At 51.7% G+C, this 26,230-nt stretch overlaps 1 protein-coding gene across 1 annotated transcript in view; it reads left to right on the top strand.

Moving 5' to 3' along the window:
- The first annotated feature begins 1,913 nt into the window (after positions 1-1,913).
- Positions 1,914-26,230, top strand: part of TTC7B (tetratricopeptide repeat domain 7B) — a 275,587-nt gene continuing 251,270 nt past the window's right edge. The window contains 1 exon segment of the mRNA XM_030931410.1: positions 1,914-2,133. Within this exon segment, the coding sequence (XP_030787270.1) occupies positions 2,013-2,133 (121 nt within the window). The 5' untranslated portion in view covers positions 1,914-2,012.

Raw genomic sequence — 26,230 nt, 5'->3', positions numbered from 1 at the left:
GGGCCTATCAGCTCAATTTCCATCACCTCGGCAGTCCCTGAGGTGCCTGAAAGTGATAGTGGTCACATCAAAAAACGTCTCCTGATCTTCCCTCCTCGCCTGTCTTAAATGTCTGTGATTCAGCCTCGTAATTGGTAAACTGAGGTCCACAATGTGTGTTCTTCATCAACTCTGGGCTGTGGTGGGGATGAGAAGCTGCATGTGACTGCTCTTGGAAAGCTGGAGTAAGAGCACCCAGAAGGAACAACGATGACCCCTCAGTGCCTCCTCGTGACTGCGGGTGGGCTACGGACCCTTCCAGACTGACAGCTTCACTCTCAAATGCAGGACCCAGAATCTAACACCACCACCACCACAGCTATTTCCCTGGCAGTATTCTCAACACTGCAGTCACAGTGACAGTCCAAAGTATAGGTCTGATCATGCCACTCTTCTGTGAAAAGCCCTGCATGGCTGCTCCATGTCACCAGAGTAAAAGCCAAAGTCTTATAATGGCCCACCAGGCACTACACAGAACTGCCCCCCAACCTCTCAAAGCTCATCTCCTGCCTCGGCCCCTCTCCCTCACTCCACCCAGCCCCTCTGGCCCCTGCTATTTCTCCAGCCCACCCAATGTGCTCTAACCCCAGAGCCTCTGCACTTGTGGTGTTCTCTGCCTGGGATACTCCTCCCGCAGAGATACCCTCATGGCTCCCTCTTACTTTCTTCAAGTCCAGTGCCACCTCCGTGAGGCCACCCCTGACTACCCCATTTTACATGGCAATGCTGGCTCAGGCTGAAGTGCGTTCACTGCTCACTGCAGCCTCCACCTTCTGGGCTCAAGCAATCATCCTGCCTCAGCCTCCTGAGGAGCCGGGATTACAAGCATGAGCCACCTGCCTGTCCCAACTATGTTCCTCACTGGACCTTTCTCTGTTTCTTCAAATAGCCATTTTTACAGTCTAGTTTACTACTTTATTTTGCTTATTTTTCCCCCGAACTGGAATGTAAGCTCCCTCAAGACAGGAATTTTGTCTTTTTAGTTCACAATTCTATCTCTGGAAACTGAAACAGCACCCAGCACATAGAAGGTGATCCCTAGACAGTTGATTCACTGAAAGAACACAGCGGGACACCTCCCTAGCTCTCAGTCTAGGTGGCCAAGACAGGAGGCCCCACCAGTGACTGTGCCTTTCCCTCAGGGGGCCTGAGAGCTGGCATCTGAGAGTGGCAGTCCGTGCCTGGCTCCGCTCAGCCGTCTAGGGCACCCCTGGCAAGTGCTGTGCCTTGCCTGAGATGGAGGAGTCTCCGTCCACCTCTGGCTGGGTAGGGGCTAAGGCTGCGGGGCTGAGGGGCACCTGCTAAGGGGCACAGGCTAACCGGGCCCAGGGAACCGCTGGCCACCTGAGATGGCAGGACAAGCTCGGGCCAGCCTCCCCCGACCCCTCACACCCGGCTCACCGGTCCCGCCGGGCGGTGACCTTCCCCAGGGTCACTGCCCTTTCTTGGCCCTACTCCTGGGGGTCCAACCCGCTCCCAGGTTGTCGCTAGCTCCCTCCCGATCCTCTCCCTCCCCTTCATCCTGCCCCGACCCCCATCCCACCAGACCCCTCACCCGCCCTTGGTCAGATCTCTCTCCTACCCCGCTCCCCCACCCCCACCCCCACCCCCACTTCCCCTCGGTCTCCACCCCGACCCAGACACCCCCAGTCCCTCCCGCTGGCCTCCCGGCCTCACCCCCCCGCCCTTCCTCCCGCGGGCCCCGGTCTCCCGCCCCAGCCCCCGCCCCGGCCCCGGCCCGTGCTGCGGCTCCGGCCCTGGCCGGCAGGGGCCGCTCCTCGCGGCGCCGGGGGCCCCGCCGCGCCTGCCGCCGCCGCCCGCCTCCCCGCCCCTTCCCCAGCCGGCGCTCCCGTTACGCCGCGGAGCCGGGAGCCGGAGCCCGAGCCCGCGGCGGCAGCGGGAGGCGGCGAGGGGGCGCCGCGGCGGCGGCGGCGGGGCCTGCGGGGCGGGCGGCCGGGCCCGGCCAGGCCGCGATGGCGACCAAGAAGGCAGGCTCGCGGCTGGAGACGGAGATCGAGCGCTGCCGCTCCGAGTGCCAATGGGAACGGATCCCCGAGCTCGTCAAGCAGCTGTCGGCCAAGCTTATCGCCAACGGTACGCGCCGGGCGCGCCGGCCTGGGCTGCGGGGGGCGCCGCGGCCTCCGCGGGAACGGGCCCCCGAGGCGCCGCCGGGCGCGGGGCGAGGGCAGGGGCGCGGCCGGGCCGCGAAGGAGCTGCGGCCCAGGGGATGTGCGCGGGGCCAGGGCCTGGGGGGGCCCGGGTGACCCGGAGTCACGCGGTGTGGGGGTCCGGGGGGCGCCAGGGGCTGTACCGGCGTCCGGGGTTCAAGTGTGCAGGGCGGGCTTCTGCGGAGTCTGGGGTGTGGGGGGTCTCAGCGAGTCCGTTGCTCCACCGGGACCCCAGGAGGTCAGGGGCCGACCTGGGGCTTCTAAGAAGTTGGAGATGATGGGGGTGAGGGGGTCCCTCAGGACAAGGGTGAAGTCCACAGTGTGTGTATGGTGTGCTCAGGCAATCAGTATGTGTTTATGGGGTCCTGAGAATGGGGTGTTGTACGTAGACCCCTGGGGAATCTGGTTTGTAAACATATGGTGTTGAAGGGGTTCTGGGTGGAAGCGCAGACTCGGGGGTGTGGGGTGGTGGTAGAAAGCAGACTGGGCTGTGTGTCCTGGCGTTTGGAGAAGCAGCATCGAGGCTCCCGACCTAGAGAGGTCAGGGTTGGGAACAGCCGAGAAATAGAGTCGGGGGACCTGGAGGGAGAAGATTGTGGAGCGAGATGAGAATGTGGTTGAAGAATGTCGGGGGATGGAGTTGGGTGGGTGAGGGGTTGGTGAATGGACCAGAAGGGGGTCTGAGGCAGCCTTTGAGTAGGAGCCTGGTGCCTGGAGTTGGTCCATGACCCCTTTCACTGAATTGGTTCTTGTACCCAATCAAATCAAAATTGCATCCAGAATCCCATTCCAGTGCACAGCTCCACGTGGCCTTATTTGTTTTGGAAGCGAGTATCTTTAATATTTGCTTGTCTTTTAGTACCCGCCTAAAGCGCAGGCACCAGTGCAGGGTGGCCAGAGGGCAGAGGGTTTGTCTCATTTCATCCTGGGCTTCTCCAGGCCGAGTGGCACATGTTGGCTGAACAAATGAATGAAAGAGTGAATGAATGGATGGCGGCACTGCTCTAAGAAAGGACATCTGCACTATTTTCAACCTTCTCACTTCAGACTCCCCAGAAAGGAGAGGGATGTCACGTGTCCTCCTGGAGGGTGGTTTATGTTTGTGTCCTGTGGTATTAGTGTCTGGAAATTAGAACTCAGTTTTGCACACTCGCAATGATGGGTGTGTGCTGTGGGCAGGTATCTTCTGGGTGAACGCAGGTGCCGTGGTGGTGTCAGGGGCATGGAGATAGCACAGACCCTATCTGGGCTCCGCTAGGTGGAAAATGTGGACTCTTCTCAGTTATGTCAGCCTTTGAGGAGATGGTATTCAGTGCCCTGGGCCCCAGAGGCAGCTTGCCCTTACCCTCCGTGTCAGGCACACCTGCTTCTCCACTTACCTGCAGCATTTTCTCTTTTCCTCTCAGAGTCGCACAGTCCTGGGTCTACTTTGTGGCTTCCCAGCTGTGTGGGCATAATGACACCTTCTGTGCAGGTTGACGTTAGGATTAAATGGGTTTATGTGTGAGCCTCCTGGTCTTTTTTCTTCTGAATCCACTTGGTTCCTGCTGTCTTTGCTTATTCATTCACCCAATATTTGCGTGCCCACCTGTGCCAGTCACAGAACAGTGGTGAACAGCACTGACCAAGCCCCTGCCCTCATGCCCTCACCCTGCTCTCAGGAAGCAGGTGATAAGCAAAGATGGAAATAAATAAACAGCACAGCTTCAGATGGTGAGAAGTGATTGAAACAAAACAGATGAGTGAATGTGATTGAGAATGACAGGCAGATGAAGGGGACTCAAGCAATGGTGGGCCCTGGAATGAGAGGGTAGATGGGCTTTTGGTGGTGTGGGTCCTTCTTATTCCCCTTCATGGCCCCCGAAAGGCTTAGCTGTCTTCCCAGGGGCTGCTCCCGATGGCCTGAGATGCAGTCATGAGTGGGGCTTTGGGGAGTGGGGTTTGCGGGGGCACTGTGGTCCATGGGTCTATGTGCAAGTTCAGTTTGGGGAAACTCATGGGAGATAGATTTTTGTCCTAGAGACTCACATGGTGAGTGGTAGCCATTGATGGCAAAAAGTTACCCAGACTTGAAAAGATCAGAGAGAATGAGTGCTCAGGAAAATAAAACGATAAAGCCAAGAAAAAGAGGAAACCAAACCAGAGTGATTGTGGCTCTCCTTTGGTGTTCAGAGGCATGTTTGCAGGAGGGGCCTTCCCTTCCTTTGACTGGTGAGGCCTTCCCACTCTCGGGCTGGTAGAGGGACTTCTTCCTGGCTTTTGGGGCACCGGCTCCCCCATAGATTCTCAGGTGCATGAGCACAAGTTCTGGGCAGATTTTGCAGAATCCTGAAGTTAAAGCATCTTCTGCTTAGAGTAAGGAAAGCAAGTGAATGTCACGTTTGTCGTACTAATACAGTTACCTTGAAAACAACCACAGGCAAAAAAAAAAAAAAAAAAGTACAGTGTTGGGAGCCAGCCAGACGGGGGGGCCTGATTCTTGTGACCTTGGCCACTTCTTGACTTTGTGACACTGGCCAAATCGCTTAACCACTCAGAGCCTCAGTTTTCTCATTTTAGAATGGGATTTAAGTGACTTACCTTGCAGGTGTTGTTATGAGGGTTAAAGTAGCTAGTATCTCTTAGGGCCAGCCACTCATTCCTTCCTTCCTTCCACAGAGATTGAGTACCTGCTCTGTGCTAGCCACTGTTTTAGGCACTGGAAATACACCAGTAAACAAAACAGACAAAAATGGCAAAAATCTCAGCCCTTACAAAACTCACATCCCAGTAGGGAAAGGGCAGGGAGACAGATAATCGATATAATCATTAGGTAAAGTTTACAGGGTGTCAGATGGTGGTCAGTGCTATCAAAGAGAAAAAGGGGAAGGGGAATAAGTGCTTTGGAGTGGGCTGGGAGTGGGGGATGCAGGAACTACTAGTTTAAATAGGGTGGCCCTGAAAGGCCTCCCCAAGAAGGCAGCATCCGAGATTAGACCTAAGGAGGTGGAGAAGTGTGTTCTAGGGAGGGAACTTCAAGGGCAGAGAGTGGTGGGGCCTGATAGGCCGAGGGTAAGGCTTGGGCTTTCCTGTGAGTGAGACGGGGCCGCGGGAACGTTCTGAGCAGAGGAATCCCTCTTTCCCAGAGCTCCCACTTGTATTGGGCTTCCCTACCCAGCAGCGTTAGCTCCTTACGGGAAGGAAGCATGGCAGCCCCTCCCCGTTAAGGACTCTGAATAGTGGACGTTTTCAGAGCGTGCTGCCCCAGCCTGGCTCCTTTGAGATGAATTGGTTTAGACGATTTGACAAGAGGTGGATAAGGAAGAAAAGGACAAATGCCAAGTTGAAAACTGAACCCAGAAGTCTGTCTTCTTCCTCGTACCCTACTGTAGTCACCATTTTCATTGCACCATCTCAAAAATCCCAAATGTGGTGGTAGCTAGGTGTGCGCCAGGCCCGGGTGAGTCCCAGCGAGAGAATGGTCACCTAAGTAAAGGGTGGGGGTGGGAGACAGGAAGCCTAGGCCCTCATAGGCTGAAGTGTGGCCTGGGGATGAGGCGCAGGGGCACCACTGGGAACCTGTGAGAAATGCGGATTCTTGGGCTGGCTTCAGACATCTGGAGTTAGAATCCACGTCTCAGCAAGGTGTCCAGGGGCTTGGGGACTCAGGGAAGCCTGAGGTGCCCTGGCTTGGAGCTGAGGCAGCAGCCTGAGCACTCAGGGATAAAGACAGGACTGCACACCAGCTTCATGTGGGTTCACAGGTCGGTCCTGGTCCCTGGGAGGACAGGCCCAACTGTCCTCTGTCTCCAGAATGTTACCCTCCAGCCTCCCAATGATGAGGTCACCACTGTGTGTGAAAGGGCAGTGACCTGCACCTGGGCTAAAATTTGGACCTTACCTGTGGTGGCTAGGTGACCTCCAGCCAGTTTCTTAGCCTCTCGGAGCCTGCCTTTCCTCCCTGCTCAGCCAGCTCAGAGTGCCCACTCTCTCAGGGCGCCTGTGAGGATTCAGTGGGTGGTACCTGTCAGCCAGGGCACAGGGTCATAATGGGGTTGGTTCCCTGCAGCTGACCCTGTGTGACCCTGGGCAAGGTAGGCCAGGTCCCAGCTGTCAGCCTGGCAGGGAAAAAAGAGAGTGGGGAACAAAGAAATGACACACTTGAGCTAGTGCCCGTTCAAGACTCTTGCCTATTGCAGTGACACAAACAGGTACATTAGAGGTCTGTGACTGTCCTGACGGCCGGCCGCTCCCTTTTCTGAGGTGGTGTGGCTTCCCCCCTTCCCCAGCCTGTTAATCTTCTTAGGCAAACTCAGTGACTGAATTCACTTAGAAAGATTAGGCCCCAAATGGTAGCTTCTCCCTTAGGAGATCATTGCTTGTCGGATCCTATAAGATTTTGAGACATTTTAATTACCTCTTGGTGACGGGTAGGTCGGGAAATGGTGCCTGAAACAAAGTATTTCCGGGGCATAGTTTGGTAAGCAAATGTATTCAGACCATGAAGAGGGTGTGGAAATCTGTGTTGTTTTAACTGCAGGCATCTGCAGTGATGTGGCTTCCCCTTGGTGGAGGGTGCAGGGTACTGGGCTCCTAGACGCCACCTGGGCTCATGCACACCCTCCTGTGAAGGAGAGGAGTCAGGGTGGACTGTGGTCCTCCCTGGCTGGCCCGAGGGTCTTCTCTGGAAACAGGACTGAGGTTTAACTGAGAGTCTCTGCTGTGGGGTGAGGCGGCCCTGTTGTTTCGAGGTGGCTTCTTTGGACATGCCTGGGGCACCACAGACTCCTGGGAGCCCAACTGCTCCCAGAAGGTGGGGAAGGACACCAGTGAGACCTCCAGTGACCCTCTATTTTGGCCTTTCCGGGCCATCTTTCTGCTTTCAAACAGTCTGTCCTGTTGTTCTCAGAAGACCACACCTTTGTGGCAGACCATATGTCCTGAGTTTTGGATTCAGAAGACTCATTTATTTGACAGTGGCTGATTGATGGCACTGAGCTAGGCATTGGGGCTCGTGGCCATGGCAGTCAGGGCAGAAGGACCTGGATTTCTCGTGGCTGCGCTCAGTGGGGCTGGGGCTGCGCAGCTCATCCCCGGCCTCATCCATCTGCCTGGTCTGGCCAACCTTTCCAGCATGTCCTCATGTCGCCTGCTGCACTGCCTTCATTCCCCCGACTTCCCTCAGCTGCTCTGGCCTCCGGGACCCTCCCACACACCTTGCTTATTGTCTCTGCACCTTTGCTCACACTGTTTGATTCTGGAATCCTCTCTGCAGATCAAAAGCCTACCCATCTGTCAGGGTCTGCTTCAAGTTCCTCCCAGCTGTCCTTTCATTGCTGAAAAGGCTGTTTGCCTCACAGAAGACAATCATACAATGTTAGAACCAGAAAAGACCTTAGAGAGTATGCTGTGTAGCAGTTTTCAAACTGTGCTGTCAAGGAACCCCTCTGGGAACATCTTTAGGGCTCTGGTGAGCAGGCCTCACTCGCTGGAGCAGTTATACTTTTCCTTAAGGTTTCCTTTGAAGGAAGGGCTAATACACCTTTTTTATTTTATTATTATTATTTTTTAGACAGAGTCTCGCTCTGTCGCCCAGGCTGGAGTTCAGTGGTGCATGTCGGCTCACTGCAAGCTCTGCCTCCTGGGTTCACGCCATTCTCCTGCCTCAGCCTCCCAAGTAGCTGGGACTACAGGCGCCCGCCACCATGCCTAATTTATATATATATATATATATATATATTTTTTTTTTTTTTTTTAGTAGAGATGGGGTTTCACTGTGTTAACCAGGATGGTCTCGATCTCCTGACCTCGTGATCCGCCCATCTCGGCCTCCCAAAGTGCTGGGATTACAGGTGTGAGCCACTGCGCCCAGCCAAATACATTTTAAAACAAAAAACTTTGAAACCCATTGATGTAGTCCAACCTCTTATAGATGACAAAACAGTTCCGGAGAGGGAGATGTCTTCCTTACAGCCACCAACCAGCAAGTGGCAGATGCAAGCAGAGTGGGTAAGAGCCCTGGCTTGGAGTCGGGTTGCTTGATTTCAAAGCGTGGCTCACCTGCTTCCTAAGGGGGGTAACCTTCAAATTGCAAAGCCCGCTTTGTAGAGTGGTGACACACATCCAAAACCCTTTTTCGGAAGCCCTTGGGGCCAGATGTATTTCAGAATGCAGAATTTTTTTGGAACATATTATGTATACTGGACATTATGTGACATTCCCAATGGTGTCTGGGGCAGCATTTTGTAATAAAACGGGTCAGTATTTCTGCATCAAAGCATATGAGCAGTCACTGCAAAAGGGAGAAATAGACTATAAATAGCCTCACATGGGTTCAGCTGAGGTTTCTGCCATCCCATAAATGATTAATAACAAAAAACAACTTTTGGTTTTTAGAGAGCCCTGGATTTCAGAAACTGTAGGTAAGGTATTATGAACCTGTAATAATAGTGCCAAACTTACGGGGAGGTTTTAAGGATCAAATGAAGAAAAAACCAAAATACCTGAAAGTACTTCTTAGTGTCTGCATAGAGTAAGCCTTCACTAGTTACCAGCTGTTGTCTGTTGCTGGTGGTGGTGGGTGTTACCCACTCCCATCTCCCAGCTCAGGGCTGTTTCCCTCTCCTACTCCACCGATTTTGGCATATGTCTTGTCTTCTCACCAAATGCCCAGCTTCTAGAGGGCGAAGGGCCATCGTTCTACCTTTCTGGCCTCATGACACGGAGTTGGGCTCATAGCACACGCTGTGTTGAATTGGCTCGGCTTTCATGAGCAGTTGGAACAGGCGTAAGTAAGGAAGTCAGGCCGAGGGTTTTCCAAATGGAAGTGAGGGCCAGGTTACGTGAATACCACGTGATGACTCTGTCCCTGAGAAATGGCGTCCTACAAGGACAGGTGTTTGCCCTTGGGGTTGGTGGGGTCTTGTAAGTCAGGGCTAGCCAGAGGCTCCCTGGTTGTTAATCTGGTATTGTCCACCCTTGTCCCCCAGCCTAGACTCCCACCCATTCTCCTCCTTGATTGGGCCCAGTTTTGTTCAGCTGTCAGCAGTGGTGCCGTGTGCTTCGCTGTAGGGGCCCTGGCCCCGGTAGATACACTCCCTTGCTTGTGATTGGTTGAAGTGCAAGCATGTGAATTAGTTCTGACCAATGAGACATCAGGGAGCATTTGCTCCGTGGAGGGGCTTCTGGGAAAGATTTCCTCGTGCTTAAGGGTGACATCCATGCTTAAAAGGGAAGAAGTAGTCTCTCTTTTCCCCTGGAAATCGTTCATATCTTTGAGGTCTGGAGCTGTGGCCATCTTATGGCCATGAGGGCACCTGCCCGAGGAGTAAGGCAGACCCAAGGAGAGCGGAAGTGCAGAGAGACAAGAAGAATCTCGCTTGATTATATCACCAGACTGCTGATAGCAACTGGCCCTGGAGCAGCCCTTCTCTGGACTTCCTGTTATGTGAGAGAATAAATTCCTTCTTGTGGAAGCCACACTGAGTCAGGCGTTTGGTCATTACTGGCTGCTGAAGGCATTCTAACTGGTACACCTCTTACTTACCCAGAGCACCCCTGCAACCCAGCTGCCCGGCCGGCTGTGCCCTGGGCACGCAGGAATGGCCTTTGGTCCTTATTCACACTGGCCACACGTGGGTGGATTCCTGCCCCTCTAAGTGACCTCATGCTTGGTAGATGGTGGAGGGTTGCAGGCCTTTGACATGCGTGAAAGCCAGTGTCTCCCACCTGAGAAGCCCAGGAAGAGGGATGAGGTTTTCTGAGATCTCAAAAGCATTCCCATCAGCCACCAAGACAAGGATGAGTGGATGTCTGACTCAGAGATAGGTCAAATGGGTGCCATATAAAATACAAAAATGGCCACAGCCACAGGAAAGCTAATGGAGTGGCTGCAGCCCTTCCCCCCATGGGATTTGTCTGTCCCTGCTCACAAGTGTGGCTAGTGGTGGCAGTGCCAGAACCATGCAGAGCATATCTGGTCTGGTCCTTTTAGAGGCCACCAGGCCTGGAGTCAGAATCTTCCGCATTGGCCCTCCAAGCCACCTTGTACACATCACTTGATCATCTGAAGCTGTAGTTGTCCTGACTTAATGAGTGTTAAAACAGTGCTAGCAGGGAAGAATAATGAGCTTCATTTCTTGGGTCTCTTTCTGTCTGTCTTTCTCTCTCTCTCTATATATATTTTTTGTAGAGACGCGTTTCCCTATGTTGCCCAATCTGGTCTTGAACTCCTGGGCTCAAGCGATCTTCTTCCCTCGGCCTCCCAAAGTGCTGGGATTACAGGCGTGAGCCACTGTGCCCAGTCTCTTGGGTCTCTCTTGTGTGCCAGATTCTGGGCATGAACTTTTACATAGATCTCAGTTAATCATCGCAAGAAGAGAATGAGGTCAGGGGTAATTCTCATTCAGGGATTGAGTAGACTGAGGCTAGAGCTGTTAATTGAGCTGGATTCTAGCCCACTTCCAACTAGTTTCACTGTTCTTCTATTACACTAATGTTTTTCTAAACTGGTTGGATCAAAGAATCACTTAGACAGCTTGTTGGAATCCAGATTGCAAAGCCCCATTCCCACAGATACTGATGTAGTAGGTCTAGGTTGGAGCTGGGGTTCTGCATTCTTAAGCTCCCAGTGCTGCAGGTATGCAACATGCTTTGAGTAATACTAAACTAAGTGTAGTTTATAGATTACCAGACATCTTGGCTGAGGGTGGTGATTCTCTTGGCTCAAGGTAGAAGCTGGAAATCTACATTTTTAAACAGCCTCAGGTAGTTTGAGTAGGCAAGTGTGGGAGCCTTTGCTCTGAACCATAATGGTTAGCATTTATTGAGCACCTACTATGTGTGGACACAGCACCAGGTATCAGAGGAGCATCAGAAGAAACAGAGTGAGCAGGTCACCAGGCAGGGAAAGCTTACAGTTCAGGATTGTTGCTCAACCTCTGGGCAGCAGGGTCCCCTGGGGGCTAGTTAGCAACTCAGATTGGCAGGCTGGTCCCAAGTTTCTACTTCAGGAGGTCTTAGTGGTTTGGGGACTCAGAGAACAGGATCCCAGTGCCCCAGGTGATTATGGTTCTAGGGGTTCTAGGACCCCTAGGTGATTATGGCCCGGGGTTCTAGGACCAGACTTTAGACATGGTGGTCCATGTGGGAGATAGAATGTGACCCTGCAGCCTGAGGACAGCAATGACAGCATTGCTTACAAGGCACAGAGGGTGCAGCTGGGAGCCTGGAGAGGTCAGATTCAGTGGCAGTGGGTAAGCAGGGCCTGGCCGGGCATGAGGAGGAGGATCTTGGGCAGGATGGTGGCGTGAGGGTGACCAACTCGTCCTGGTTGGCCTGAGACTTTTCTGGTTTTAGCATCCAAAGTCCTGAGTCCCAGAAACTCCCTCAGTCCTGGGCAAGTGGAAAAGTAGTTCACCCTTTCAGGTAGATAGAGGTGTTTTAGCAAAGCGGAAAGGAACCCTGGGCAGGAGAAAGCAGGGGCTTTGCCCTGTTAGACCTGGGTTCAGATCCCGGTTCTGACGCTTCCTGCTTGTCTGGCCTCAAGTGAGTGAGTGACTCAACTTCTCCGAGCCTCACTCTTTTTGTTTTATTTTTGAGACAGGTTCTCACTCTGTCTCTCAGACTGGAGTGCAGTGGTGTGATCATGGCTCAGTATAGCCTCAACCTCCCAGGCTCAAGCCATCTTCCCACCCCAGCCTCCCAAGTAGCTAGGACTACAGGCATGTACCGCTATGCCCAGCTAATTTTTGTAGAGACGAGGTTTCACCATGTCACCCAGGCTGGTCTCGAACTCCTGGGCTCAAGTGATCTGCCTGCTTTGGCCTCCCAAAGTGCGGGGATTACAGGTGTGAGTCACTGTGCCCGGCTTAAGCCTCACCTTTATCTGCAAGGTTGTTTTGTGGAGTAAATGAGACAGTGCAGTTTCCGGCACCAGCATTATTTGAAAGCAGCCTGATTGAGTCACGAGTCTTGTGTGTGGAAGTAGGATAGAAAGGTTCAGATGCTCGGTGTCTTTGCAAAGGGTGCAGGGGGCAGGTGGGCTAATAACACCGGCAGTGATAGTGGATGTAACAAGCCCTGCAGGGAGGCGAGGTTCTGGACTGACTCCGGCCCAAAACTGAAGCAACGTGGTGTTGGCTGGGTCACAGAACGAGGCAGTGCAGAACTCTGGCTTCAGCCCATGGCTGCCAGACTCCACAGTCCTCCACCTTTAACTGTACATTCAGTGCTTTGGCGAGCCCAGTACAGAATGTGGGGGTGCTGGTGTGTGTAGTGGGGATGCAGAGAGGAATGTGACCACTAGACTCTCAGCCCTGGGAGGGCAAGGCTTTTTGCTGGTTTTGTTCATTGCTGTATCCCAACCACCAGTAATGGTGTCTGGCATACAGTTGGTGCTCAATTAATTAATCAATGAAACTGAATTGTTGACTTTTTTTGTGTGTTTGTGTCAAGTACTTCCAGGAACAGAGGAGAAACTCTAAGTTTTTTCTTCCACATCTGATCAAATCTTTGCATGTCAGCATGTCAGCTGCTTATCCCACAAGGGAGGAACTAGGAGAAAGGGCAGTCCCTTCCAGAGGCAAAGGCCACAGCCCCACCTTCCCCGGGGGGATCAAGGAGGCCAAGTGCCCCTGGGCATCCAGCTGTGCCTGCTGCAGGACTCACAGGAGTGGCTCTGATGAGCTGAGGCAGGGCACGGACCCCCTGCAGGGTGGCTCACTCCCCGTATCTCCTTGATGAAGGTCTCACTAGTGGTCTCTGTTCGGCTTCAGGCTTTATCTCTATACAAGTCGTTGGGAACTGGTTACTGCAACCTCACTTAACCCCCAAATAATGCCTGAGGGCAAAGCAAAGCCAGCTCTCCATACCTTTGAGTCCCTCCTTACCCCTGTTCCAACCTTGCAGACAGAGGTGAGGCTTAGGCCAGGCGTGGTGGCTCACGCCTGCAATCCCAGCAGTTTGGGAGGCCAAGGTGGGTGGATCACCTGAGGTCAGGATTTCGAGACCAGCCTGGCCAACATGGTGAAACCCCGTCTCTACTGAAAGTACAAAAAAATTAGCCAGGCGTCGTAGTACATGCCTGTAATCCCAGCTACGCAGGAGGCTGAGGCAGGAGAATTGCCTGAACCTGGGAGGTGGAGGTTGCAGTCAGCCGAGATTGCGCCACTGCACTCCAGCCTGGTGACAGAACAAGACTTTGTCTCCAAAAACAACAAAAAAAGAGAAAATTATTAAATGAACAACTTGGCCTCTGCCCTTGATTAGTTTACTTGGATTCACTACTTATCAAACTCTTATTGAACACCTACTGTGTGCCAGCCACTGGCCTGAGGCCCTGAGCTGATGTCTAAGATGCACCTGTAGCTCTTAGCAGACACAGGCACGTGCTCAGGTCTGGGAGTGGCTGTGGGCATCCACCTGAGACCTGGCCCCACACCGAAGACTGTTGGTGTCTCCAGGGTGGCTGTGTGGCCCTGCCCGCCTGGGGCTCTGGGTGAGTCCTGGCTTGCTGGTGGGACTGACAGAATGCCCATGACCTTCCCTCCCTGTGGCTTTTGTGGACCTGCAGGATGGACACTTGCTGAGCAGCCTTCCCCAGGGAGGGGTTCAGGTCCCCTCCACTGTCCCTCTGTGGTCCTCTTCTCTCCACAAATGCAGATGGGCTCAGCCCTTTTGCTGTGAGGCCTGGTTCCCTTGAGGAACTGCCCCCCTGGCCCTTGCAGGCCGGAAGCCTAACAGGAAGCAGTGCTTTCTCTGAAGTGAACCAGCTGCAGCGTGTCCAGCCGACCAAGTGCCGAGTCTTGGGACCTGCAGTAAATGCTGCCTACCTGTCCCTGGCCCACCAGGCCAAGGGAGGTGACTCGCCACTGAGTCTCGGGCCCTGAGGCCTGGGGAGGTGGTCTCTGAGACCCTTCGCAGCTGGCTCGCAGCCTGTGACACCCCTTCCTGGCCTCTACTCCAACGCACTCCCAACCGTGCGGAGCCTCCTTTCCACCTGGAATTGCACTTGGGGAACTCCTGCCATGCTTGGAGAAGTCCCTCACGCCCGGCCCAGATCTCACTTGCTGTGGACACTCCTCTCAGTGTCTCGGGGGCCTCTCCACACCACCAGGCCAGGACTCGTGCAGTGGCCGGATCTCAGCTCACTGCAAGCTCCGCCTCCCGGGTTTACGCCATTCTCCTGCCTCAGCCTCCCGAGTAGCTGAGACTACAGGCGCCCGCCACCTCGCCCGGCTAGTTTTTTTTTTTTTTGTATTTTTTAGTAGAGGCGGGGTTTCACGGTGTTAGCCAGGATGGTCTCGATCTCCTGACCTCGTGATCCGCCCGTCTCAGCCTCCCAAAGTGCTGGGATTACAGGCTTGAGCCACTGTGCCCGGCCCAGACCTACAGTCTTTTGACTCTCTGTGAGTGTGCTGAACTCGCCTGTGTGGAGCTGGCTTCCTGAGAGGCCATTTCCAAGCCCTCTGGGCCAGCCTGATAACATCCCCCTGCCTGATAGAGTCACTTCCTGCCCTGCCAGGCTCCGGGGACAGGCCAAACCAGCTCTACGCTAATGACTTTCAGGTTACCTTTTCTTGTATCAGGCTTCTCTAGGAACTGCGTGTGTGTGTGTGTGACCAGCGTACTCATCTCTTCTGCCAGTGTAGCGGAAGGATTGTCTTCTCTTCCCACACTTTACTCTCCCATCCTGTTCTTCTAGGCTCTGCGCTGTGTGTGTAGATGTGGGGGGAGGCTTGGCATGAAGCCTGGACTCTGACTACCAAGATTTTCCCAGAATATTGTTTCTGCCAACTTCTTTTGCGCCCCTTCGTCTTTGCCTTTTGCCATCTTTGCTTTCCAGTCAAGAGTTCCAAATAGCCAGTGCCTCTGAACGGGGCCACAGTTTAAACCAAGAGAGTTATGGGAGTCGGGAGGAACCAGCAGGAGCCCTGCGGTGGGAATGGGAAGGCCTGGATTCCAGCCCACAGTCATGGCCAGACTGTGTCCCAGGCACCCCAGGGGAGCTGAGTCTCCTGAGGCCAGGCCGCTTGGTTGGGCTTCGTCTGTGAAGGGGAGATATGTTGATTGATTGTTTGGTTCCAGAAATATTTATGGAGCCCCTCGTGTGGCCCAAGCACTGGAGCTAGAACATAAGTATGAGGGGATAGATGGAGGTAGGGGCTAGGTGGTAAGTTACAAGGATTTTGGCCTTCACTTGGTGGGGAGGGGAGAACCACTGGAGTGTTCAGAGAGGAGGGGTGACCTGGTATGACTTATATAGGGTCAACTCATTCGTATTTTCTTTTTTTTTTAAGTCGGAGTCTTGCTCTGGCACCCAGGCTGGAGTGCAGTGGTATGATCTCAGCTCACTGCAACCTCCGCCTCCTGGTTTCAAGCAATTCTCCTGCCTCAGTCTCCCCAGTAGCTGGGATTACAGGTGTGTGCCACCACGTCCAGCTAATTTTTTTGTATTTTTTTTTAGCAGAGATGGGGTTTCACCATGTTGGCCAGGCTGGTCTCAAACTCCTGACCTCAGGTGATCCGTTCACCTCTGCCTCCCAAAGTGCTGTGATTACAGGCGTGAGCCACTGTGCCCGGCCTCATCTGTGTTTTCTAGGAGAGGTGTGTGCCCGTCTCTTCTAACCCCACTGCTTGACGGCATCCCTGCGCTGTTACACCTGGCTCTTTGCCTCTCCATGCCTGCACCTGCACAGCTGTGTCCCTGGAGAGTACCCGTCAACCCTGTTGACCACTTGCAAGTGGTGACCACAGACCTGGAGGAGCACCGCCACTCTTCAGTAGGTCGGATTCCCACGCTCCACAGTGTCTGTTCCACGCGTTCCTCTCTCCCTTCCTCTGAGAGCCACCCTCTCATGCCTAACTCATGACCTTGCCTCATACTTTACTGAGGAAATAAAAGCAATTAGGAAACTCCCTTGTTTCATGCCACTAACTCTACCAGCTTTCACCTCTGTCACTGCTTGGGGCCCTCACTCCCTTCAGAGGCCAGCGGCTCCTTCACCTGTGCTCAGAATCCTTTCCGTTCTCACCTTCTCAGGACTGGGCTGCCACAGCCTTCACTTCTCTCCTGACCCTTCCCTTTGGCAGGCACAGGCACCGCACCCTAGACTTCCCTGCTAAAGGCTCCTTGAACCCCCATCACTGTCTAAGGATTGGCCCAGCCCCCTGCAAACCCTTCCCTGGCAAACCCTCAGTTCAGTGAGTTAGGCTTGTACCCCGCAGTCCCCTGAGATGCCTCATGTTGAGGCTGCCCTCTGATGTGGCCTGTGTGCTGCCAGGTCTAATGGCTAGTCTGTGATCTTACACTTGATGTTCCAGCTGCTTGCTTGCTTTCTTGCTTGCTTGGTTGTTTTCTCTCTCTCTCTCTCTCTCTTTCTGTCTTTCTTTGATGGACTTTTCACTCTTGTCCAGGCTGGAGTGCAATGGCACGATCTCGGCTCACTGCAACCTCCACCTCCAGGGTTCAAGTGATTCTCCTGCCTCAGCCTCCTGAGTAGCTGGGATTACAGGTGCGTGCCACCATGCCTGGCTAATTTTTTTTTTTTTAGTAGAGATGGGGTTTCACCATGTTGGCCAGGCTGGTCTCGAACTCCTGACCTCAGGTGATCCACCCGCCTCGGCCTCCCAAAGTGCTGGGGTTACAGGTATGAGCCACTGCACCCGGCGTTCCAGGTAGCTTTCAGTGCACTCGAATACCCCTCTTTCCAGAAACCCTTCCTAATCTTGGTTTCCCTCAGATCTGGGCATGACTGACTCCATCTCCTCATTGAAGCTGGATGCCCTACCCTTGAGTCTTTCCCTGATCTGACCACTCAGTCCACAGTAGCCCCAGTCACCCTCTTTTAATTCGGTAGCAGACATGGTCGTGGTTTCTCTTCCCGGGTCCTTCCTGCTTAGTCCTTGATCTGGACTTAATTTCTCAACTTGGATATTGAATGCCGTCTCACATTTCACTTGGCCCAAACAGAGCTCTTGGTTTTATTCCTCCTCACGTCAGTAAATGGTGAAATGGCACCACTCTCCGCTCCATCGTGCTATCTCAAATTGAGGATTTATCTTCAACCCCTCTCCTTTCCTCATCCTGTGTGCTTATTTCCTGTGACTGCTGTAACAAATTATCACTCATTTGCTGGCTTCAGATAGTGCAGATGTCTTCTCTTAGCATTCTGGAGGTCAGAGTCAGTAATGGGTTTCACTGGGCTAAGTTCAGGTGTCAGTGGTTTTGCGTTCCTTCCAGGGGTTCTTGGGGAGGACCTGTGTTATGCCTTTTCCACCTTCTAGAGGCCACCGGCACTGCATAGTGCCATCTTTTTTTTTTTTTTTGATAGGGTCTTGCTCTGTCTCCCAAGCTGGAGTGCAGTGTTGTGATCATGGCTCACTGCAGCCTCGACCTCCCAGGCTCAAGTGATCCTCCTGCCTCAGCCTCCCCAGTAGCTTGGACTACAAGGCGTGCACCACCAAGCCTAGCTAATTTTAAAAATTTTTATAGAGACAAGGTCTCACTATGTTGCCTAGCCTGGTCTCAAACTTCTGGGCACAAGCAATCCTCCTGCCTCAGCCTCCCAAAGTTCTGGGATTATAGGTATGAGCCGTTGTGCCCAGTCACCTTCCTCCTTCTTTAAAGCCAGAGGTTTAGTGTCCTCTAGTCTTTCTCCCTACTTCCATCCTAACATCTCCTTGGACTCTGACCTTCTAACTTCCGTTTTCTAAGGACCCAGTGGGCCCACCCAAATAATCCAGGATAATTCTCCTAGCTCAAGATCCTTAATTACATCTTAATTACAAAAGTCCCTTTTGCCATGTAAAACAACATATCCACAGGCTTTGAGATGAGGATGTGGACATCTCTGGGGGCCGTGATTCTGTCTACCACACCTCCAGTTTAATCCATTAGCAAGTCTTGTTTTCTTTCACCTTCAAATGATGTCCCCACTCAGTCTATTTCTCTCTTTCTGCGTATTTCTCACCTGGTCCTGCCCACCTCTCACCTGACTACTACAGTAACCTCCTAACCATTTGTAGCCTTGCCTCCAGCCCCGCCCTGGGTCCATTCTCCACAGGGCTGACAGAGGCATCTTTTAAAAACTTAAATCAGAGCACTTCATCTCCCTGCTTAAAAACCTTCAGACTCTCAATTGCACTTCACATGAATGCCAGACCCCTTCCCACAGTCTGCGCTTACCTGCCCCTCTGCCTATCTCCACCCCAATGCCCTTCCTTCCACCAGCCACATGGGCCTTCTTGCTGTTCCTGGAACACACCAGCTCTGTTCCCACCTCAGGGCCTTTCCAGGAGCTTATCCGTCTCCTGGAATACTCTTCCCTCAGATCTGGGCATGACTGACTCCATCTCCTCATTGAAGCTGGACGCCCTGCCCTTGAGTCTTTCCCTGATCTGACCACTCAGTCCACAGTAGCCCCAGTCACCCTCTTTTAATTCTCTGCACAGCTCTTACCACTGTCTGGCCCTTTTCTGGTTTATCTTTTTGTATTCTCTGTCTAGAGTGTAAGCTTCTTGAGGGTAGAGACCCACTAGGTCCTGTTCATAGCTGTAAGTCCTTGGTGCTGGCAGGTGCTGAATGAATGGGGGTGATGTGCAAAGTGCCACCAGGACCCTGATAGCCCAGGCTGAGGGAGTAAGGGAAGCTGCTCCAAGCTGACCTGAAATGTGTCTTAAAGGATGCCTGGGATTTTGGCAGGAGAAGGGAGGAAGGCATGACATGTCCAAGCAACCTTGGGTAAGTCAGATGGCCATGGCCTTGGAAAGATGCTGAGGACCTGGACCTCACGGGTGCGTGAGGCTAGAGGCCCAGGGAGAGTGGGAGACGGGCTCTCGGTAGTGATCACAGATGTAAAACTCCTTCCTTGGCTCTGAGATGATGGATTGAGCCAAGGGAACCCCTCTGGGGCTGCCAGAATAGCCACTCTAGACCAAGCGCATGCAGTAACATGGGTCATCTTTGTTCTTTTTAAATTATCTGGTTCATGTTTTGTGTAGGTAATGAATGTACTTGGTAATGCAAATGGAATTACAGGGTTCATGGTGAAAACAGCCTCCTACATCGTGTCCATGGCCTCTTGCTCCCTTCCATAGGAACAGCCACTCTTAAGACTTCCCAGGGGGTCCTTTAGGAAGTATTCTGAATATCTGCACATTTATAAGAAAACATGGTATTGGTTTTTTTTTTCTTTTTTTGAGATGGAGTCTCACTCTGTCGCCCAGACTGGAGTGCAGTGGTGCAATCTCGGCTCACTGCAACCTCTGCCTCCCAGATTCAACCAATTCTCCTGCCTCAGCCTCCTGAGTAGCTGGGATTACAGGCGCCTGCCACCATACCAGCTAATTTTTGTATTTTTAGTTAGTAGAAACGGGGTTTTGTCTTGTTGGCCAGGCTGGTCTTGAACTCCTGACCTCAGGTGAGTGTTGGGATTACAGGTGTGAGCCACCTCGTCTGGCCTGTTGTTGTTTTTTACACACAATAGTGACCATATACCCTCTTTTGTATCTTGCTTTTTTCAACTCTCTTTGTGATTGTTAGCTATTGCTGCATAACAAACCATCCCAAAGCTTAGTGCCCTAAAACAATCACCTTGTATTATTTCTCATGATTCTGGGTTTGCCAGGGCTCGCGCATGCATCAGTGGCCAGCTGTGGGTCAGCCCGGTGACTTTGCTGCTTTTGGCTGGGCTCTCTTATGCTTACGGAGCTTTGCCTAGACAGCTCAGCTCTACTCCACGAGGCCTTTTATTGTTCAGCAGGTTGGCCTGGGCTAGGTACGGGCTGGCCTAGGCATGTTCTCATGGTGGTCACAGAGAAACAAGAGGGAAGAAGTGAGTAAGCCCTTTTCCTAAGCCTCTGCGTGCATTAACATTTCCACCGTCCCATCAGTCAGAGCAAGCCCTGGGGCCAAGCCCAGGGTCAGTGCAAGAGGCCACAAAGCATGGGATTCAGGAAGCATGAAGACATGGCCTTTCATGCAGCCAGGCCACTGCGGAGTGGTATGGAGATCTGCTCCATGTGTTCATGGATGCACCGTCCTGCTGCATGGGGTGCACCATAACTCAGTTAACAGGTCTCCTGTCAAGGACCGTATAGGTTGTTTCCTATCTTTTGCTATTACCAGTAGGGCTGTATGTAGTAAACATCCATATCTGTACGTCTTTGTGCTGAAGAGTGCATATGTCTATGGGATAGCTACCTAAAACTGGAATTTCTGGGTCAGCTGGTGTGGGAGTATGTCAGTTGCTTTGTGGAAATTGCTACATTGCCCCCTGGAGACACTCATGCTAATTTATACCCCTATCAGCATGACACAGCAGTGTCTGTTTTCCTATTAGCATTCTGGAGGCAGGGGGATCACAAGTACTGCAAATGCTGGGTTACTTAGGATTACAGGAAGCCCAGTAAACGAAGGGCTGGAGTTCACTCAGGTCATTCTGAGGCTTTTTTTTTCTTTAGACTAATCTCACTCTGTCGCCCAGGCTGGAGTACAGTGGAGCGATCTCGGCTCACTGCAACCTCCACCTCCCAGGTTCAAGTGATTTTCCTGCCTCAGCCTCCCGAGTAGATGGGAGTAACAGGTGTATGCCACCAAGCCCGGATACTTTTTGTATTTTTTTTAGTAGAGATGGGGTTTCACCATATTAGCCAGGCTGGTCTTGAACTCCTGACTTCATGATCCACCCACCTTGGCCCCCCAAAGTGTTGGGATTACAAGCGTGAGCCACTGCGGTCAGGAGTTCGAGACCAGCTTGGTCAGGAGTTCGAGACATTCTTGGTGCAAGCTTTGTCTCCTCTCCCACCCCCATCCAATACACATCTTCATTACAGCCTGTATCGTGTTGAATGGTCTTGAGAGACTGGGGCGTCATGAGGGAAGGGACTGTGTCTCTTAATTCTGAGGAAAAATTTTTTTCTCCATTGAACATTTTCCTGCACCGTGCTCTCCCAGTTGCTGCTTTTGTTGTTGTTGAGACGGAGTCTTGCTCTGTCGACTAGGCTGGTGTGCAGTGGCACAATCTTGGCTCACTGCAACCTCTGTGTCCCAGTTTCAAGTGATTCTCCTGCCTCAGCCTCCCGAGTAGCTGGAATTACAGGCGTGCACCCCCATGCCTGGCTAATTTTTGTATTTTTTATAGAGACAGGGTTTCTCCATATTGACCAGGCTGGTCTTGAACTCCTGACCTCAAGCAATCCACCTGCCTCGGCCTCCCAAAGTGCTGGGATTACAGGCATGAGCCACCACACCCTGCCCCCAGCTGCTGCTGATGGAACTGAGCACTTTCCACATTTTGGCATCATGACTCTGGCGCATTCCCCCAGCATCAGGAGATCAGAGAAACACAAAGGCCCTGAATCCTGCATAGCACTTGGGTAGCAGTTTTTACACCTCTCTACAACTATGAAACCCATTGTTTAAATAAAAATTTGGCAAGCCTGGGATGTAAAACCAAAGCAGCAGGAGAAGTGCAGGGTCTGGGGATTCTGCAAAGGCCCTCATTGGGTTCTAGGAATTCTGTTTGGAGACCAGTAAACTTGAGGACTTGAGGTTGGTGGGGTGTTACCAGATAGGAGTTCTCAGCCTGAAGCTGGTTTCTTGTTTGGGAGATCTGGGTAAGATTCCTGTTTGGCTCCTGAAACAAAGGTCAGAATCACAGTGACTTAGCAAGTAGAACAGGATAGTTCATTGTTTCACTCTCATGTAATTAATTGACCGTAAGCAGGGGGGCTCGGTGGCAGCTCCTGGTGTTGGGGATCTAGTAAGCCTCCTTGTGTGGTACTGCTCTGCTCTGCTCATTCTCAATAGGTAGCTTCTAGCTTGTGGTCTCAGATGGGCTGCCATGTTCCATCAGCACTGCCATGGTCCAGCCTGTGGCGGAGGGTGAACAGGGACTGGCGGGCAAGCCCATTCCCTCTAAAGGCCAAGCCCAGAAGCTGTGTGCAACACCTCTGCTCCCATCCCATCGTCATAACGTAGTCACGTGGCAGCATGTCGCCACAGGGAGCCTTGGAAGTATAGTCTTTAGCTGGACAGCCATGTGCCCTGATAAAACTTGGGAATTTTAATACTAAAGGAAGAAAGGGAGAGTGAATATTCTGGGACAACAAGCAGACTCTGCCACAGGCAGTGACTGCCCTAACCCCAGGGAGGATGCAGATGCCTTCCCCATCATCTAATTAATTCACCATTTATTGAGCATGGACTCTGTGTCAGATATTGTGCACAACACACAGGTTCTTCCTTTAGGCCTCGTCCTTACAGTCTAGAAGGGGCAGACAGATTGATAAACACCCATGGTGCTCAGGGTTCCTGGGGCTGCTAGAGGTGGTTTGGGATGGGGCACCTGGAGGAGAGGTCGGCAGTGCTCGGAATATTAGTAGGTGTTTACTAAGTAGTGGTGAGTGGTGTCCTCAGGATGCCAGACCATTCCAAAGGGGTGGCACATGTGACCCTGGGCCAGGACCTGTCTTTCATTGCTGAGGGCTTTGGATGTCTTGCTGTGGTGGGGGTGCTGAGTCGGCAGGCTGGGAGGCGAAGCATTGGCGTCTGGGCGTTCTGATCCCAGCTTGAGTCTCCAGCTTTCTACCTACGTCCAATTCCCCTGCCATTTGGCTGTCTCTGCTTTCCTGGACTGTGTGCTGTGGCTTTGGCTGTGCTGTTCCTTCAGCCTGGTCTGCCCTTCCCTCTGCTCTTTGCTGGCCCAGGTCCTACTCATCCTTTAAGGCCCAGCTGGGAGGTGTGTTCACTCTGGGCCATAGAGTTTTCCTGCTGAGAGCTCGGTAGCGGTAGCCCACAGTCTGTCAATGGAATTGCGGCTCTGAGAGGGTAAGTCACGTGACCCCGCAGCTAGAATAGGTAGCAGGGGTCCTGATCTCCCATTGTTTCTGCTCCCTGGCTTGGAGATTCTGCCCAGAGGAGCCATTTTCAGATGCAGGGTCCCTGTGGCAGGGAGGTGAGGAGAGGCGGGGTTGTGAGGAGGGGCGGGGAGAGAGGGGTCCTCCATTCAGGCCAAAAGAGGGGCTTTCTTGGAATTGCTTCCCAGAATTAATGAGGTTAAATCACTGGGCCTAAGTCACCGAGTGACACACTTGGTTTAAATCTAGGACTCTGAATCCCAAGTTCTAAATTATTTTATTTTATTTTATTTTATTTTATTTATTTATTTTTTTTGAGATGGAGTCTCGCTCTGTCACCCAGGCTGGAGTGCAGTGGCCGGATCTCAGCTCACTGCAAGCTCCGCCTCCCGGGTTTACGCCATTCTCCTGCCTCAGCCTCCCGAGTAGCTGGGACTACAGGCGCCTGCCACCTCGCCCGGCTAGTTTTTTGTATTTTTAGTAGAGACGGGGTTTCACCGTGTTAGCCAGGATGGTCTCGATCTCCTGACCTCGTGATCCGCCCGTGTCGGCCTCCCAAAGTGCTGGGATTACAGGCTTGAGCCACCGCGCCCGGCCTATTTTATTTTTTGGAATTTTAAAATATACAGAAAAGAAGTTCCACATAGATGGACAATCTCACCACTCAGAAATAACCACTATTAATATCCTGGTATATATACTTCCAGTTTTTAAAGAAGAGTTACTTTTTTTTTTTTTTTCTAAAAGTGATATAAAAGGATTTTGCTCAATGTAAATAATTTAAACCACGAAGATGAGAATTTAAAAATTATCCCAAATCCTATCATTCAGAAATTCCCATTGTTTACACTAAGTGATAGTCATTTTAGACATCTTTGTAGTGGCATAGACAGATATGAAGGTAGATATTTAGACGTACTTCTATAAACAGTGATCATATTGCTGTCCAGTATGATAGCCACTAGCTACATGTAGCTATTGACCACTTGAAATGTACAGGTTAGAGCCGATATGTGCTGTGAGTGTAAAATACACACAAGATTTGGAAAACTTAATATGAAAAAGGAATGTAAGATCTCATTAGTATTTTAAAAATATTGATTGCATGTTGACCTGATAGTATTTTTTTTTTTTTTTTTGAGACGGAGTCTTGCTCTGTCGCCCAGGCTGGGGGGTTCACTGGCGTGATCTTGGCTCACTGCAAGCTCCGCCTCCTGGGTTCATGCCGTTCTCCTGCCTCAGCCTCCTGAGTAGCTGGGACTACAGGCACCCACCACCACACCTGGCTAATTTTTTATATTTTTAGTAGGGATGGGGTTTCACTGTGTTAGCCAGGATGGTCTCGATCTGCTGACCTCATGATCCACCCGCCTTGGCCTCCCAAAGTGCTGGGATTACAGGCGTGAGCCACTGCGCCCAGCCAACCTGATAGTATTTTGGTTATATTTATTTAAATAAAATCTGTCATTTAAATTAATTCCACCTTTTTTTTTTTTTCTTGCAATGTTGCCCAGACTGGTCTCAAACGATCTGCCTGTCTAGGCCTCCTAAAGTGTTGAGAGCCACTGAGCCCTGTCTTCTTTTCCTTTTGTAATATGGCTATTACAATTTATAATTTATAAATTTACAATTTATAAATTAAGGCCAGGCTTAGTGGCTCATGCTTGTAATCCCAGCACTTTGGGAAGCCGAGATGGGCGGATCATCTGAGGTCAGGAGTTCAAGACCAGCCTAGCCAACATGGTGAAACTCTGTCTCTGCTAAAAATGCAAAATTAGCTGGGCATGATGGCGGGTGCCTGTAATCCCAGCTACTCTGAGATTGAGGCAGGAGAACTGCTTGAACCCAGGCGAAGTTTGCAGTGAGCCGAGATCGCGCCATTGTACTCCAGCCTGGGCAACAAGAATGAAACTCTGTCTCAAAACAAAACAAAACAACAAAAATTTTAAATTATATATGTGGCTTGCATATATTTCTATTGAACAGCACTGGTCTATTATTATAGTATTAATACGTTTATTCATAAATATTAAAGGGAAAAAAATGAAAATGAATTTAGAGGAATTTTTTTTCTTTTTTTTTTTGAGATGGAGTCTTGCTCTGTCGCCAGGCTGGAGTGCAGTGGCACAATCTCAGCTCACTGCAACCTCCGCCTCCCAGGTTCACGCCATTCTCCTGCCTCAGCTTCCTGAGTAGCTGGGATTACAGGCGCCCACCACCAGGCCTGGCTAATTTTTGTATTTTTAGTAGAGACGGGTTTTCACCATGGTTGCCAGGATGGTCTCAATCTCTTGACCTCATGATCTGCCCGCCTTGGCCTCCCGAAGTGCTGGGATTATAGGCGTGAGCCACCACGCCCTGCCTAAAGGAATTTTTGAGCTCTAAATAAATGGTTCTTCATTATTTCCTGAGAGTTCACTAAAATTTAAACAAATATTTGAAAAATAGTGAAAGATTAGATTGATTTTTTTTTTTTTAAAGCACATGGTACAATGTTTTGAAAGATAAGGGCATGGCACTCTGACGCTCCTCCCAATTTCTGATATATGATTGTTTTTGCAATGCATTGCTTTCTAACATTCATATTCTGTTCTGTGCCTCTAATTCTTGTGGGCATTTAGTATTCTGTAAGAAACACTCAGGCCTTTGCCTCCATGTCCTTTGTTCCCGAGTCCTGGATTTCTTTATGAGCTGGGTTTCATTTCTTGAGAAGGACTTGTGTGTCTGGGAGGAGGCTGCTTGTTGCCTTTGTGTCTGGCTGGTGTCTGGACAGGCCCCACGCACCAAGGTTACACTTTGTACCCCGGTGCACTCTGTATGTGCCACTTCATTGTCTTCTGGTGTTGGAAGCTGCTGTGGCCTTGCCTGATTTCCTCTTGTTTTTTGAGTCAGGGTCCCGCTCTGTCGCCCAGGCTAGAGTGCAGTGGTGTGATCTCGGCTCACTGCAAATTTCACTCCCGGGTTCAAGTGATTCTCTTGCCTCAGCCTCCCTAGTAGCTGGGATTACAGGTGCACACCACCATGCCTGGCTAATTTTTTTGTATTTTTAGTAGATACAGGGTTTCACCACATTGGCCAGGCTGGTCTCAAACTCCTGACCTCAGGTGATCCCCCCGCCTCAGCCTCCCAAAGTGTTGGGATTACAGGCATAAGCCACCATGCCTGGCCAGATTTGCTTTTTCTTC

Source organism: Rhinopithecus roxellana, chromosome 5 (assembly GCF_007565055.1).
Source record: "Rhinopithecus roxellana isolate Shanxi Qingling chromosome 5, ASM756505v1, whole genome shotgun sequence".
NCBI lineage: Eukaryota > Metazoa > Chordata > Mammalia > Primates > Cercopithecidae > Rhinopithecus > Rhinopithecus roxellana.
The sequence above is the reverse complement of the archived record's forward strand: the minus strand, read 5'-3'. Positions and strand labels throughout refer to the sequence as shown.